This window comes from Palaemon carinicauda, chromosome 5 (assembly GCF_036898095.1).
Source record: "Palaemon carinicauda isolate YSFRI2023 chromosome 5, ASM3689809v2, whole genome shotgun sequence".
Taxonomy (NCBI): Eukaryota; Metazoa; Arthropoda; class Malacostraca; order Decapoda; family Palaemonidae; genus Palaemon; species Palaemon carinicauda.
Window position 1 is genome coordinate 83,728,826 of NC_090729.1, and position 15,543 is coordinate 83,744,368.

General features: G+C 36.9%; 1 protein-coding gene across 1 annotated transcript; it reads left to right on the forward strand.

Moving 5' to 3' along the window:
• Positions 1 to 3,662: 3,662 nt before the first annotated feature.
• On the forward strand, positions 3,663 to 4,253 carry LOC137641003 (uncharacterized). The gene is made up of 2 exons (XM_068373455.1): positions 3,663 to 3,802; positions 3,926 to 4,253. Exons 1-2 carry the CDS (start codon positions 3,663 to 3,665, stop codon positions 4,251 to 4,253), a joined length of 468 nt encoding a protein of 155 aa, XP_068229556.1.
• Positions 4,254 to 15,543: the final 11,290 nt, after the last annotated feature.

Genomic DNA, 15,543 nt, shown 5'->3' on the forward strand with positions numbered 1-15,543 from the left:
AGATTAAGGCTAGGCATCCGGAATACACTTTTCTCAAACTTTTTTATTTGGTCATAAAGCTATGAAAATAATGTATTTCTCTGGACCTGATATATTTATCGTTTGCAACATGTTTAGTGGTATGTATTTATATTTAACTTTGATTTAACTTATAAGTGTATGAATATTTCAGCATGTTTGCACACCTGAGTAGCGTTACAGGAGTATACTGCTTCAACATATCATTTTGTTAGAGTTCCTTGTCTTCTTATTTTTTTTCTATTTCCTAAATAAAGACTAACATTTTACAGTATTTGTATACTGTATTTGTTTGAATTTGTATTTTCATGAACATTGAATGTGTGTTTACTGTCTGTGCTCTCTGTTTGCATACTTGCTTTGTCTTATGTTTGCACGATGTATTCAATTCATGAAGAAATCTTTTTTTTTAGTATTATGTTTTCTCATATTCATAATTATATTAGAGTTTATTTGCGTGTTATTCATGATGCAATTTTAGCTTGCTTGTATGATTTTTTTTACAATTTTTATATGCGCAATATTATTTACTGTTATTTTTCTTATGTACAATTTATTAAAGCTCCTTTTATGTGATTTATCTTTCATTTTTGGTTGGCTTGTATGCTACCTTATTTCTATTTCCATCCCCTTTTGATTATTTTTATGTGTGATTCAACTTAGTGAGTTATTTTATCCCTTTTGTTTATATATCTATACATTTATTAGTTTATATTACTAAAGAGTTTACATGAGTCCATCATGTATTTCGGTTTCAATAAAAGAAAATTACAATTGTGTTTTATATACACCTAATATCATTCTACAATGGCCTACAATCTGTAATCAAATATATGCCTACACATCACATATGACTCAGTATAACAAATCAGATATACAGTATGTTTTACTTTATTGGAACGTGATATTGTATAGAATATTTAAAAAAGAATTGTAATATACAATACTTGAAATTGCTAGAAAATCATTTAAATTATAATAAATAGCTATTAAGTTTCTGAAAACATCTGAAAAAAAAACAGACTGAGAAACATAAGGATATGTATTCTTAATCTATAAATGTACCTATTTGTAAAATTACAATTTAGTTATCTAAAATTTAAGAACGTCATAAATATAAGAATAAGATATACTGGCGTAGTAATGCAAATTATTTATAATCGAACTCCATCCTATATTCCCGTAAGGATTACGGCTCTGAATGTTTAATTGCTCACTCAATAGATGGAGCCATTCGTTTCGGATGGGAGTATCTGACATCTTTTCATAGCACACTCATTTGAGTGCTATTAGGCTCAGCCTTCCTATCTTCCTTCAGTATATAGTCTTTGGCCGCGGCAGTCACAGTGTTACCAGATACAGCATAGCTCTGTTGCCTCGGGCTATTGTACTCGGTGATTGGCTACTGTTTGTGACGACATTGCGACGTTACCACAGACAGCATTTCGTGAGATTTTTCTATTTATGCCGCCAAAACACGATAAAGGAAGGAGACCAAAGACTTCTGAGGTTTCTCCCCCATCATCCCCAATCCCAACTGACACGACGTCATCTCCAACGCATTCAAGATCTACTTCTCCATCATCAACCCCTTCGACCATGGATTTTATCAGCAAAATGTTTGAATACATGGATAAAAAAGATAAAAAAAGAAGAAAACAGGATGAAGAAAGAAGAAAAGAAGACACTCAGACATCAGGAAGAATTCAAAGCATTAATTGAAGTTATGAATGGTCTCAGGCACAAACTACCCCAAGCAAGTGGTATAGGGCCCCCTACCCCAGCACCATCGTCTGCAAGTGTTCTACAAGTGCCTAATTCAGCTGTGCAAACACCTAAGGTGACTGTAAATTTGCCTCCACCATTAATTCATGATGTTACTTATAGGCAATACACAGAATGGAAGCAGAGATGGAAGGATTATGCTGTTATGGTAGATTTGGATAATTTACCTCAACCTAAGCAGTTGATACAGCTAAGGGCATGCCTCAGTATTGAGATGAGACGCTTGTTAGAACACAATTCGGGTATTCCACCACACTCAACTATGCTTTTGGATGATGTGTTAGCTCATATCGAAACTTATACAAAGGATCAGCAGAATGAAGCACTTCGTCGGTTAGCTTTTACTCAATGCAACCAAGCAGAAGGCGAGTCTTTAACAGATTTTTTTGTTCATTTACAACATCTCTCAGAGGAGGTTGATTTATGTAAAGGCGTTTAAGTGTGGAGACCCAAATGAAACATGCTATTTTGGTTGGCATAAGAAATGAAGAACTCACCAAGAAGCTCAATAGCATGCCAACAACAGTAACACTTGACGAAGTGAAGCTGACTTGCAGGGCTTTTGAGGCTGCAAAGAAGACAACAACGGAGCTTAAAGCTCCACAGACTTCAGTGTGTGCCGTGTCAAACTACAAGAAGTTAAAGAAGGCATTTGCTAAGACAGAGCAACCTAAGAAAAATCATCAGCAAGAGAAAACTCCTTCTTCAAGTAGCAGATGCAAGAATTGCATAATAGTGACATATGTAAGGCAGTATCTCACAAGTGCAGGAACTGTGCTAAAACTGGCCATTTCCCATATTCTGCCGCATGTCCCACATTGGCTAAGGAGTGCCGAATTTGCCATATAATTGGTCACTATGATGTTTGTTGTGCACAGAAAAAGTCAAAGGGACCAAGGGAGTCGAAAGATTTAAAGGAAACCAAATGGAACACCATCAAGATATCTTCCCCAGCCATACATTTAGTTGCTTTACGTCCCCTAAGTTGTCCCTCACCACCTATCAATTTGTATGTCACATATGGCAGTAAATCAGGGAAGATCAATGTTGTCCCTGATACTTATGCAGATACCACTGTTTTTGGAGTGCAACACTTACAAGCATTGGGCATTAATGTCAAGGAATTTTCTCCGCCCCCGGAGTTGCAGTTTTCCAACGCCGATGGATCACCCATGTAAGGTAAAGTCTTGTGGTCAATGGAGGCCGTCACGACTTATGGTGATGTCTAATACAAGGGGTATATTGATGTTCTTAGGTCTCTCCCAACACCATTACTGTGTTATGATGCCCTACGACGCCTAAGGAATATTCCCTGGGATTTTCCACGTCAAATGCAAGTGAGGAAACTTAGCAGGACTTCAGCAGGAACCAGTCAGGTCCCAGTCAGACAAGTTAATACATGTGAACAAATGTCCGTTCCTCCACCTCCAGCCACATCCTCACCTCAGGAAGCCGGGCAATACTTTCTAAAGGAATATAGCAATGTGCTAATGACAAAGGAGCAGTTTCATCAAGGAGCACAACTTAAGCCAATGACTGGACCACCTATGCTTAATCACCTGGAAGAGGATGTGAAACCCTTTGCTATCTACACTCCACGTCTTATACCACTAGCCTTTCAAGAGGACGTCAAGACTGAGTTGGAGGCAATGATAGCACAAGGCATCATTGAACCTGTTGGGGATTAGCCATCCCCATGGTGTCACCCCTTAGTGGTTGTAGCCAAACCTACAGGTGGTGTTCGTGTCACCACAGATTTAAGAAAGTTAAATTCACAGGTTTTAAGGCATACACATCTTTCACCATCACCATTTAGTGTAATCTGAAGTACTGATCCTAATTCAAGGTATTTCTCCACCATGGATACATTGTGTAGGTACTGGCAGATCCCACTAGCAGAGGAAAACCAAGCCCTTACAACATTCATCATGCCCTATGGTCGGTATCACTATCGTCGTTCACCCATGGTATTCAGCACTTCAGGAAATGCCTACTTCAGGTGAGGTGATATTGCTCTTCAAGGCATCCAACATTGTGTCAAGGTTATGGATGATTTTGTTGTATATGATAAGAATTATTATTCTCACTTATGCAGGTTCAACAAAGTTTTGTCTCACTGTAGGACTCACGGTATTACTTTAAATGCAGAAAAGTTTGTTATTGCTAGCCCTACTGTATCTTTTTGTGGGTATACATTATCTGAAAATGGAATTACAGCCGACGAGGAGAAAGTTCAAGCTATATCAGAGTTCCCAAAGCCAGCAGATCTGACAGATTTAAGGTCATTCATGGGCCTTACTAACCAATTAACAGAATTTTCTCCCCATCTTGCAGCTGCAGCAGATCCGCTTTGGCCGCTGGTGAGCCCTAAGAGATCTTTCACGTGGACAGCAGATCACAATGCCGCCTTTGCAGTGTTAAAAAGGCTCTTTCTCAGCCACCTGTGCTAGCTCATTTTGACCTGACGTGCCCCACTATACTATAAACGGATGCTTCTCTTTTATAATGTTTAGAATATGCCGTTTCTGCATGGTCCAGTGTGGTTCAAGATTTTTGGCTGATGCAGAAACTAGGTGGGCCACCATTGAGCTAGAATGTTTAGCTACAGTTTGGGCTATGAATAAATGTTGCCATTACTTACTTGGATTGCCTCATTTCATATTGGTGACTGACCATAGACCCCTGATACCCATCTTGAATACATATACATTGGATGCAATAGAAAACACACGTATTCAGCATCTGAAAGACAAAGTTTCACCCTATATCTTCACTTCAGTATAGCGTAAAGGCAAGAAACACTGTAGTAGGTAGCAGGTTGGCCAGACACCAGCCACCCATTGAGATACTACTGCTAGAAAGTTATGAGGTCCTTTAACTGGCCAGACAGTGCTACATTGGATCCTTCTCTCTGGTTACGGTTCATTTTCCCTTTGCCTACACATACACCGAATAGTCTGGCCTATTCTTTACAGATTTTCCTCCGTCCTCATACACCTGATAACACTGAGATTACCAAACAATTCTTCTATCAAGGTGTTAACAACTGCACTGTTATTGTTCAGTGGCCACTTCCCTCTTGGTAAGGGTAGAAGGAACTCTTCAGCTTTGGTAAGGAGCTCTTCTAGGAGAAGGACACTCCAAAATCAAACTTGTTCTCTAGTCTTGGGTAGTGCCATAGCCTCTGTACCATGGTCTTTCATTGTCTTGGGTTAAAGTTCTCATGCTTGAGGATACACTCGGGCACACTGTCCTGTCTTGTTTCTCTCCCACTTGCTTTGTTAATGTTTTTATAGTTTATATATAAATATTTGTTTCGATGTTCTTGCTTTTCTTGGAATATCTTATTTTTCCTGTTTCCTCTCCTCACTGGGCTATTTTCCCTGTTGGGGCCCCTGGCCTTATAGCATCCTGGTTTTCCAACTAGGTTTGTAGCTTAGCAAGTAATGATGATAATAATAATAATCCTTGATGCCCTTTCACTTTCCCCTGTGAACCACCCAACGTCTGAAGATGATATGTTAAATAGTGAAACCCATCATTCCTTCAGGAGTGTATTAGCCAAGACTGTGGATGCAATTTCAGATGTGAAGACATCAGATACACAAGATCTTATTTTGGAAGAGATTCGCACCCCAGCACGTGAGGACCCCTCGTTCACAAGATTCCTCCAAAACGTTGCCAATGGATTCCCCAGTCACTGCTACAATCACCACAATGACCTACAACCCTATTGGAAAATAAGGGAGGATTTATACACCAATGATGACCTTGTCCTGTATGGTAGCCAAATAGTAATTCCCTTAGCTATGCAATGCAGTATTTTAAGATGCCTTCATGACAGCCATTGTGGAGTGGAGGCGACTAAGCGTCAGGCTAAACAGACTGTATATTGGCCAGGTATTAATTCAGATATAGCAAATACTGTCCATATCTGCGAGCCATATCACATAATGCAGCCAAGCCAACAGCAGGAACCACTATTATGCAACGAGAACCCCTCTCGTCCCTTCGAATCAGTATCGGCTGATTTCTTCAGTGTTGCTGGGAGATCTTTCCTGGTCTATGTAGACAAAGTATCTGGATGGCCTGTAGTTGTAAAATTTGGTACCAATACTCAAGTGGAAGTAACAACACGCGCACTTCAGCCACATCTTCCGAGACTAGGGTGTTCCAGTAAGGCTGAGGACAGATGGTGGACCTCAGTTCACCAGCTCAAAATTCAAGAATTTTCTAACCCGATGGGGTGTTCAATATGTGATATCCACACCTTCCTATCCCCAAAGTAATGGGCATGTCGAGGCACCCGTGAAAAAGTTCAAATATTTTATCCTAAAAGTAGCCCCTTCTGGGAACATCGACGTCAAGGATTTTGACAAAAGATTATTGGAAATACGGAATACTCCTAACTATGCTGGCCTTTCTCCAGAGCAGATATTATATGGCCAAGCCTTTCGACCATGCATCCCAGCCCATGCATCATCATTTTAGCAGGAGTGGCAAGAAAAAGCAAATGAATATGAACTTCGTGTAACATCACGTACAGAAGCAGCCAAAATAAGGTATGACAGCCATCCACACCCTTTAGAACCACTCAAGCTCAATGATAATATCCGTATCCAAGACGCTATCTCTAAGCAATGGGATAAGACTGGCATTATTATGGGCATCGATAGGTCACGAGACTACCATGTGAAGTTACCCTCAGGAAGAATATTATGACGTAACCGCCGTTTCTTATGCCCTGTACCTATTTCTCCTTCACATTTGGCTGATGAGACACAGCAATCTCCAAAGAAGAGGGATATTGTCCCTGCTACTAGTCAACAACAGCAAAGTGGCACTCATGCTAAATATCGGCGTTCATCTAGATGCCATACCCGTTCATATAGCTCATTGAACGCAAAGGGGAGAGGGGGGGGGGGTGATTGATTATCATTATAATTATTTACATATATATGATTATCATTGTTATATGTACCTTTATTGCTAATACACATTTAGCATATATGTTGTGTTAGGAATACATGTATGCAAGTATTCTTGTTTATTGGAGCATAGAGAATACTATGTAGCATTTATATAATTTCATATGGTATGCATATCATATTTTATTCATCTGGTATTATTCCAACCAACTTTTCCTATAGACTGCCACTGTTCACAGCTCCTCCACTATATTATGTTTATTTTGATTATTTTCACGCATTATATGGCTTAAGAACTTACGCAAATATTTCTGTGAAAACCTTATTTACTTTTATATCTAATGGTATCTAAGAGCCTCCTCTCTTCTTTTGACCTATTTAAGCATAGAAATCGCACCCCCTCCCAAGAAAATAAACTAATCCTATTTTTTTAAAAGATAACTCTAGATATCCATGTGTTTTTTTTTTAATTTCTTCCTGAGTTTAGGGCCATGGTGGGGCATACGTTTGAATGATCTTCATTTCCTTCTTTGAAGTTAGATTGATGATTAATCATACAATTCTGTACCAACCGTATGTCACACGATCGTACATAGTTCATTTTGTGTTTATATTATGCTTGCATCTTCGCTCTTCCCTCGCACTAAAAAGAACCTGAATAAACATGACTGTTTTTCTCACCGGTAACGGTTTCGATTTTGAACATGAAATTTCCTGTTATCTCGTGCTTTTGTATATAAAGGAGAGTGTTCTATAATAAACTCACTGAGTTGCTCTCATCCTGTCTCTGAGTCACAACCTTCTCTCTGCTCATCACAATTCTCTCATCATTACAACAGGATTCTTCTATGTTACTTGCAATTTTAATATTGATAAGAAAACCCATCCCATTTTCCTTTTTTGCTTTCTTAATCTCTTAAGCAAAGTACACACATGGCCCAGCTCTTTTAACTCTATATAATATTTCCCAGTTCTTCTAATATCTATAAATCCTAGTATACCCAAATTCATTTCTTTTACCACGTACCACAGTAAAATATTCCTTAGGCTGGGTCCAAACGTTTTATGTTGAAAGGGTCAGTTTCCAAAGGTGTCCTGTTTTGTCCGTGTTTGTTTGTGTGTGTATATATATATACACCCATATATATATATATATATATATATATATATATATATATATATATATATATATATATATATATATATATATGTATATATATATATATATATAGATATACATATATATATATATATATATATATATATATATATATATATATATATATATATATATATGTATGTATGTATGTATGTGTGTGTATATGTATGTACGCATGTATGTATATATATATATATATATATATATATATATATATATATATATATATATATATATATATATATATATATATATATTTATATACATATACTTATATATATATATATATATATATATATATATATATATATATATATATATATTATGACGAATTGCCACTCTCTCTCTTTGTACATACATATATTGTATAATTTTATTTTCAATGGTGTACCTTTTCTCTATGTGTATTCGTCTCTTTTGCTTCAGCGACATCTCTTGACCGCGCAATCTACTTCCACTCTGTGCTCCTTGCTTTGGTATTTTCACACCTTTCTTTGGATCTAAACTTTCGGGATGAAGTAGGAGTATACTTCCCACTACAAACAGTGACAGTTGTGATTGTTATATTTTCTTTTGCTATTCAGTACCGTAAGCTGTAACTAAAGTGTGGAATATTTAATTAATGTTGGTTTTTTGATCACTTGTTTTTGTAATTGTCGATTAATTGTTATTATAATGTATATAAATATGTGAGCAGTGTTTCCTTTCTCACCATTTAAGTAATAATGGTTCGTGGGTAAATTAATAAGATAAGTTAACCCTGGATAGGTACGCTCCTCGGACACCCCTTTAAGGGTATACTTGGTCGCGAGCGACCCCGGCGCAAAAAAAAATTCTTGAAAAATCTGTTTTTGCAGTAACCTCCTTTTTTTTTTTTGCCAAAAAAAAATTCAATTAAAGCTTAAAACTACTGTAAAGATAAATACTACTCATCTGCAGAAAAACTATTTATTATAAATATTTTTAAAAATTAAGTAGAAAAAAAAGACCTTACATAAAAATTCATAAAAAAAAAAATATACATATATACACAAATCCTTTTAGGAATTGATTCTTGAATGTTTAGGACACATCTTGATGTATTTTGGATGAAGTCGGACCAATGGAGGTGAAGATCTGAAATGAGAAAAAAAGGGTAACCTTTTTTGGCCAAAAATATGTGTCCAAATTTCATGAATTTTTTTGGGTACCCAAATGAAATAGGAAGTGGCTAATTTTTTTAGGGAATAAACATATGTTATCCTAATATAGAAATATGTAAAAAAATCTTCATTATTTTGTAAATTACATTTATATCAGGGGCCATATCTAAAGGTCATTTTTTGAGCACTTAGAAATTTCGTAAAAAATACATATATTTTATATATAATATGATATTTATGCAGGTAAAAATATACCAAAATATCACAAATTCTATAGGGAACAAGAATATATATAGATAGGGTAACTTACGCTTCGGATATGTCCACAAAATGGCCGCTAATCACACTGACTCAGACTCCCTAATCTGCAACCTGAAATGTAGGAAGGGTATGTCAATTTCAAGGTGTTATTTACTAATCTAATTATTGTATGGTGGGTTGCTGGATGATTGTCGATTATTTTACGACTATAGAATTAGAATTCTGACCCCAAAAAAATTTTTTGAAGGGAAATAAAATCGAAAAAAAAAATGTAAAACAATATAATATTTTAGCTAAAAAAAATTGATGATATTCAATCAAAAAAGAAGTAAACAAAATTTTCCGACAAATAGACATCTAAATGAATCATTACTCTGTGATAGTTCCTTAGTACGTAGTAATTTTGAAAGAAATGGGAAAAAACGAAAAAGTGACAATCGCAGGAAAATCGAACACATACCTATATATATATACGCCATATCTGGCTAAAAATAAAGATAGGCATGGGTAGCCAGATCATCTAGAAACACTTTCCAACACTATAAAAATATAAGTTTTGCGACATTACTTGCCAATTCCTTACGGTAACATGACTAAGCAAATAAATGCAAAACAAATAAAAAGGGGCACTCGATGAAAAATGGCAATGAGCTGATGGTGGGCATTTCAGAAAAAAAAAATTTCAGCCACGTGCTAGGCAAACCATTAAGGCACATTTTCCGACAAATAAACATCTAAATGAATCATTACCCTGTGATAGTTCCTTAGTACGTAGTAATTTTGAAAGAAATGGGAAAAAACGAAAAAATGGCAATCACAGGAAAATCGAACACATACCTATATATACGCCATATCTGGCTAAAAAAAAAAAGATAGGCATGGGTAGCCAGATCATCTAGAAACACTTTCCAACACTAAAAAAATATAAGTTTTGCGACACTACTTGCCAATTCCTTACGGTAACATGACTAAGCAAAAAAATGCAAAACAAATAAAAAGGGGCACTCGATGAAAAATGGCAATGAGCTAATGGTGGGCATTTCAGAAAAAAAAAAAATTCAGCCACGTGCTAGGCAAACCATCAAGGCACATTTTCCGACAAATAAACATCTAAACGAATCATTACTCTGTGATAGTTCCTTAGTACGTAGTAATTTTGAAAGAAATGGGAAAAAACGAAAAAATGGCAATCACAGGAAAATCGAACACATACCTATATATACGCCATATCTGGCTAAAAAAAAAGATAAGCATGGGTAGCCAGATCATCTAGAAACACTTTCCAACACTATAAAAATATAAGTTTTGCGACACTACTTGCCAATTCCTTACGGTAACATGACTAAGCAAAAAAATGCAAAACAAATAAAAAGGGGCACTCGCGGAAAAATGGCCAACATTCTAATATACGGCATCTCAGATAAAAAAAAAAGACATGCACGTAGTAGCCCAACCATCAGGACACACTTTCCAACAAATAAACATGAAAAAAAATCAATACTATAGGGCAATTCCTTACTACGTAGTAAATTTTTACAAATATTGAAAAAAAAAACAGAAATTAGCAACCGCAGGAAAATACGCCATATACCAATATCTACGGCGTATCTGGCAAAAACAAAGTCATGCATGGGTAGCCAGATCATCTATACACACTTTCTAATGCTATAAAAATAAAAGTTTTGCGATACTATTTGCCAATTTCTCACGGAAAAATGACTTAGCCAAGAAATGAAAAAACTGAAAAAGGGGCACTCGCGGAAAAATGGCCAATATTCTAATATACGGCATCTCAGATAAAAAAAAAAGACATGCACATGTTAGCCCAACCATCAAGGCACACTTTCTAACAAATAAACATGAAAAAAAAATCAATAATATATGGCAATTCCTTACTATGTAGATAATTTTTACAAATATTGAAAAAAAAACAGAAATTGGCAACCGCAGGAAAATACCCCACATACCAATATCTACGGCGTATATGACAAAAACAAAGTCACGCATGGGTAGCCAGATCATCTAGACACACTTTCCAACACTAAACAAATAAAAGTTTTGCGATACTATTTGCCAATTTCTCACGGAAAAATGACTTAGCCAAGAAATTAAAAAAAACTGAAAAAGGGGCACTCGCGGTAAAATGGTCCTCGTGGTGATGAACGACATTTCAACTAAAAAAAAAATCATGCACATGGTAACCAAACCATCCACCAAGACTTTCCACAACTTATAACCTATACAAGTTGCACCATTCTACGACAATTTCATAATACTTTGATAATTATGCAACTTACCTTAGAAGGGTAAACTCGGTTGCGCTCGACCCCGACACGTCTCAGAAATCTGGGAAGGAGTACAGATACAGCGAGGCACATCTGGACACTACTAGAGCGTGTAGGCGAGACACCGACTGCAGGTCGATCACCCACAAATTCAGTCACGGGGGTGAGTCACGTGAGAAAAACCTCTTTTGTTTTGACGCTCGGGGTCGCGGACGACCCACCGTACCGTTCCAGGGTTAAGGTACGTTGAATTCTCTTAAGACCTGAGATATTCCATCGCAGAGGTGACAAAATGGGGCCTGTCCGGGATCGTGAATCGTGAAAAGTGAATTGAATGGTTTAGTGGTTTACAAATGCGCACAGAACCAGTGAGATACGAACCGTAAGAATTTGTAACACTACTCTTAATCTTCAATCGTTCATTGTTAACGTTTTGTTATACTGGAAGTATACTCCTCACTCGCTCGCTTAGGCATCGGTAATATGGAGGAATAGCTGTCAACAATCGTTAGTCCGCTGGGTTCTACAGCTTTCTTTGTTTCTTTTGCCTGCCCCGTATTACGAGCCGCAATTAAGGGTTTCTCTCGCTAAAAATAGTCCGAAATATGCTAGTTTTGTTACCTCGTTCGTCATTCATTAGCCTACTTGTCCCTTCGGATTTTTTGAAATCCCTTTTTGTTAATTCTGGGTATCGTGCTTTCGTTATCCGTCCAACATCATTTTATTCTTGGATATCAATGTAAGAGCCATCCTCGCCCATCAAATCCTTTATGGGTATCGCGCTTTCGTTATCGGTCTAATCACTTAATGATCATTAGATAAACTTAAGCCATCCTGGTCCATCATTTCATTTTGAACGCTCGTGTTGTGGTTATTAGTCTCGCCTGCACTATGTTTTGTGTTAAAACGGACGTAGACTCGTACACGATAATTGAAGTATCTGATTATTAACGACCTAATTAAGTTATTGGTTTGTACTACAAATTCGGTAATTCTGTATTTGGTGTACCGTAACTTAATCAGCACGTTCAGGATAAGTTTGGATTTAAATATTAAACCTTCTTACCTTAATAACAATCATGCCTTTCGATCTAGAGAAATTCTTAGCTAATCCTAGAGAGGAATTGTTAACCTTGCGTTTGGCTAAAAAACAAGAACTTCTCACGGTTGCGACTAAATGCCAAATCCCTACAGATATAACTTATGTCAAAGCACGTATCATTAATGACATCCTTCAGTTCTTGCTGAATAAAAACGTTATAACAGAAGACAATGAAGATGTAGGAGAACTAAGAACCCTTACAGGTTCCATTGCTAATGTCGATCCTGAAGTAGAAAAACTGAAACTTCAGTTAAAAGTTCTTGAAGTGGAGGAAAAGAGAGAACAAGAAAGAAGACTCGCGGAACAAGAAAGAAGACTCGTGGAACAAGAAAGGGAACAAGAATGAAAACTCGCGGAACAAGAAAGAAGACTCGTGGAACAAGAAAGGGAACAAGAATGAAAACTCGCGGAACAAGAAAGAAGATGAGAAGAATTTGAACATCAGAAAAGGCTTAATGAGGTGGAACTCGAAAAACTGGAGAAGTCGGCCTTTATCAGGCTTAAGGCTAAAGAGGATGAAGAAAAACTTCCCACGAGATTTGATGTGACTAAAGCCAGCAGATTAGTTCCTGAATTCAACGATAAGGATCCAGAGGTTTTCTTTTAAATATTTGAAGACATAGCAACGTCATTAAATCGGCCACCTAATTTCTGGACAATACTCGTGCGCAACCACTTGAAAGGTAAGGCTGCATATGTTGCATCACAATTAATTGAGGTTAAAGACTATAAAGACCTTAAAAAGACTGTTTTAGATGCATATGCCATTACTGTGGAAGGCTACAGGCAAACGTTTAAAAACTCTTCCAAGTCTCAATCTCAGACTTTTGTAGAATTCTGTAATATAAAGGTAAGACAGTTTAACAAATGGTTAGAGAGAGCTGGTTAATGATTTAGACTCCCTTAAAAATCAGATTTTGTTGGAGGAATTTTTGCATAAGGTAGCCTCTAATATTGCCACTTATGTACATTTTAAAGGTGAAATTGAAGTACGAAAAGCAGCTAGCTTGGCTGACGACTATTATCTAATTCATAAGAATAGTAAAGATTCTTCAAAGACTGTCTCATCGCCTAAATCTCATCAGGTTAGTTGTGCTTATTGTAAGAAAGATGGACACTCCATAGAAAATTGTCCCAGTCAAAAATGTCAGAGGTCAGAGGTAAGCACTGATGGTAAGTCCAAGAAAACTAAAGATGCAGTGACATGTCATGCTTTTGTTCCTTCACAAGATCTGGAACCATTTAATGAATTCATGTGTGAGGCTTCACTTAAGGATTCATCTGTCACAGCTCTAAGAGACTCTGCTTCATCCCAGACAATAATTCCGGCTGCCAGTCAAGACAACTTAAAATACACAAAAGAGTACATAGCAGTAAGTGACATAACCACTACTACTCTTCTACCCGAGGCTGAGGTGGATATTACAGGTAAGGCAAAAGTTGCTGTCTTAGATAAACCATTACCTTGTTGCCCTATTCAGATGATTATAGGTAATGATCTTGCAGGATCCTCTGTACTTGAACCTAAATTGATTGTAACAACACCTGAGGTAGTAATCAAAGATGAGCTCTCCAAAAAGCCAGATAAAATCTCCCAAGTAATCACTAGATCATCTAGTAAAACGCCCAACACTAATTTTCCTCCCAAGGTAAAGAATGACAGAATAACAGGCTCTGGATTTAGTTGATATAAATAAGGACCAGTTTGCTGTACTCCAACAGAAGGATTCAAGTTTGAAAACACTCTTGGATAAAGTTGTGGATCCTACTGACAACCCTAAAACTCCATACTTTTATGTGGAGAAAAAGGTTTTGTTTCGCCATTACAAGTCTCCCAAAGCTCCAACATCTAACTCGTGGCATGACTGTTTTCAGGTTGTTTTTCCAGAGCCCTTAAGGAAACCCTTGCTTGACCTCACTCATTCTACAGAATCCCACCTTGGAGTGTATAAAACCTACAAGAGGTTGTTTGAGGATTTTTATGGGCCAGAAATGAGAAAGGACATAAAGGAGTTTATTGCTTCCTGTCACCACTGTCAGATCACTGGTAAGCCTAATGAGAAAATACCTCCAGCACCACTTCAAAGCATTCCAGTACCTAAGTCACCATTTGATAAGGTAATTATTGATTGTGTTGGGCCCTTGCCAAAGACTTGCAAGGGTAATGAATACATTTTGACTGTCCTCTGCCCTACCACTAGGTATCCCATAGCCTTTCCCATTAAAAATATCTGTGCTAAAACCATAGTTGGACAATTGTTGATAACCTTTACCTTGTTACGTTTCCCGAGAGAACTACAGTGTGATCAAGGTCCCAATTTTACTAGTAATCTTTTCAAGCAAGCTATGTATCAATTCGATATCCATAATGTTTACTCTTCTGCTTATCACCCACAGACTAATGGTGCCTTGGAGAGAATGCACCAGACTTTAAAAAGTTTGTTACGTAAGTATATCAGTGAAACATCACAGCACTGGGATGAGGACCTCGATCTTCTCATGTATGTACTTAAATGTGCACCTCATGATTCCACAGGGGTATCCCAATTTGAACTCATGTTCGGTCGAAAACCAAGAACTATATTAAGTTCGGTAAAGGAGAATATTTTGCAGAGGAAGCCAGAAGAAACTACAAATATTTATCAGTATTTAAAAGAATTAAAAAAGAAATTTACTTACATTTATGATATTGCTACTACTAATTTAGTTTCTTCCTAGCAGAAGATGCAACACATATACAATAAGAAGACAAAATGAGAGAGTTCAAAACTGACGATCAAGTTTTAGTGTATCATCCTATTCCTGGCGCTCCCTTACGGGAAAAATATGCCGGACCTTACAAGATCGTTCATAGGACCTCCAA

What these genes read in the sequence shown, in the direction of transcription:
- LOC137641003 (XM_068373455.1), top strand. Translation starts at nt 3,663, where the DNA reads ATGGATACATTGTGTAGGTACTGGCAGATCCCACTAGCAGAGGAAAAC. An exon ending in TCAGGAAATGCCTACTTCAG is followed by an intron (nt 3,803 to 3,925) that starts GTGAGGTGATAT and finishes GTCTCACTGTAG; the next exon opens with GACTCACGGTATTACTTTAA.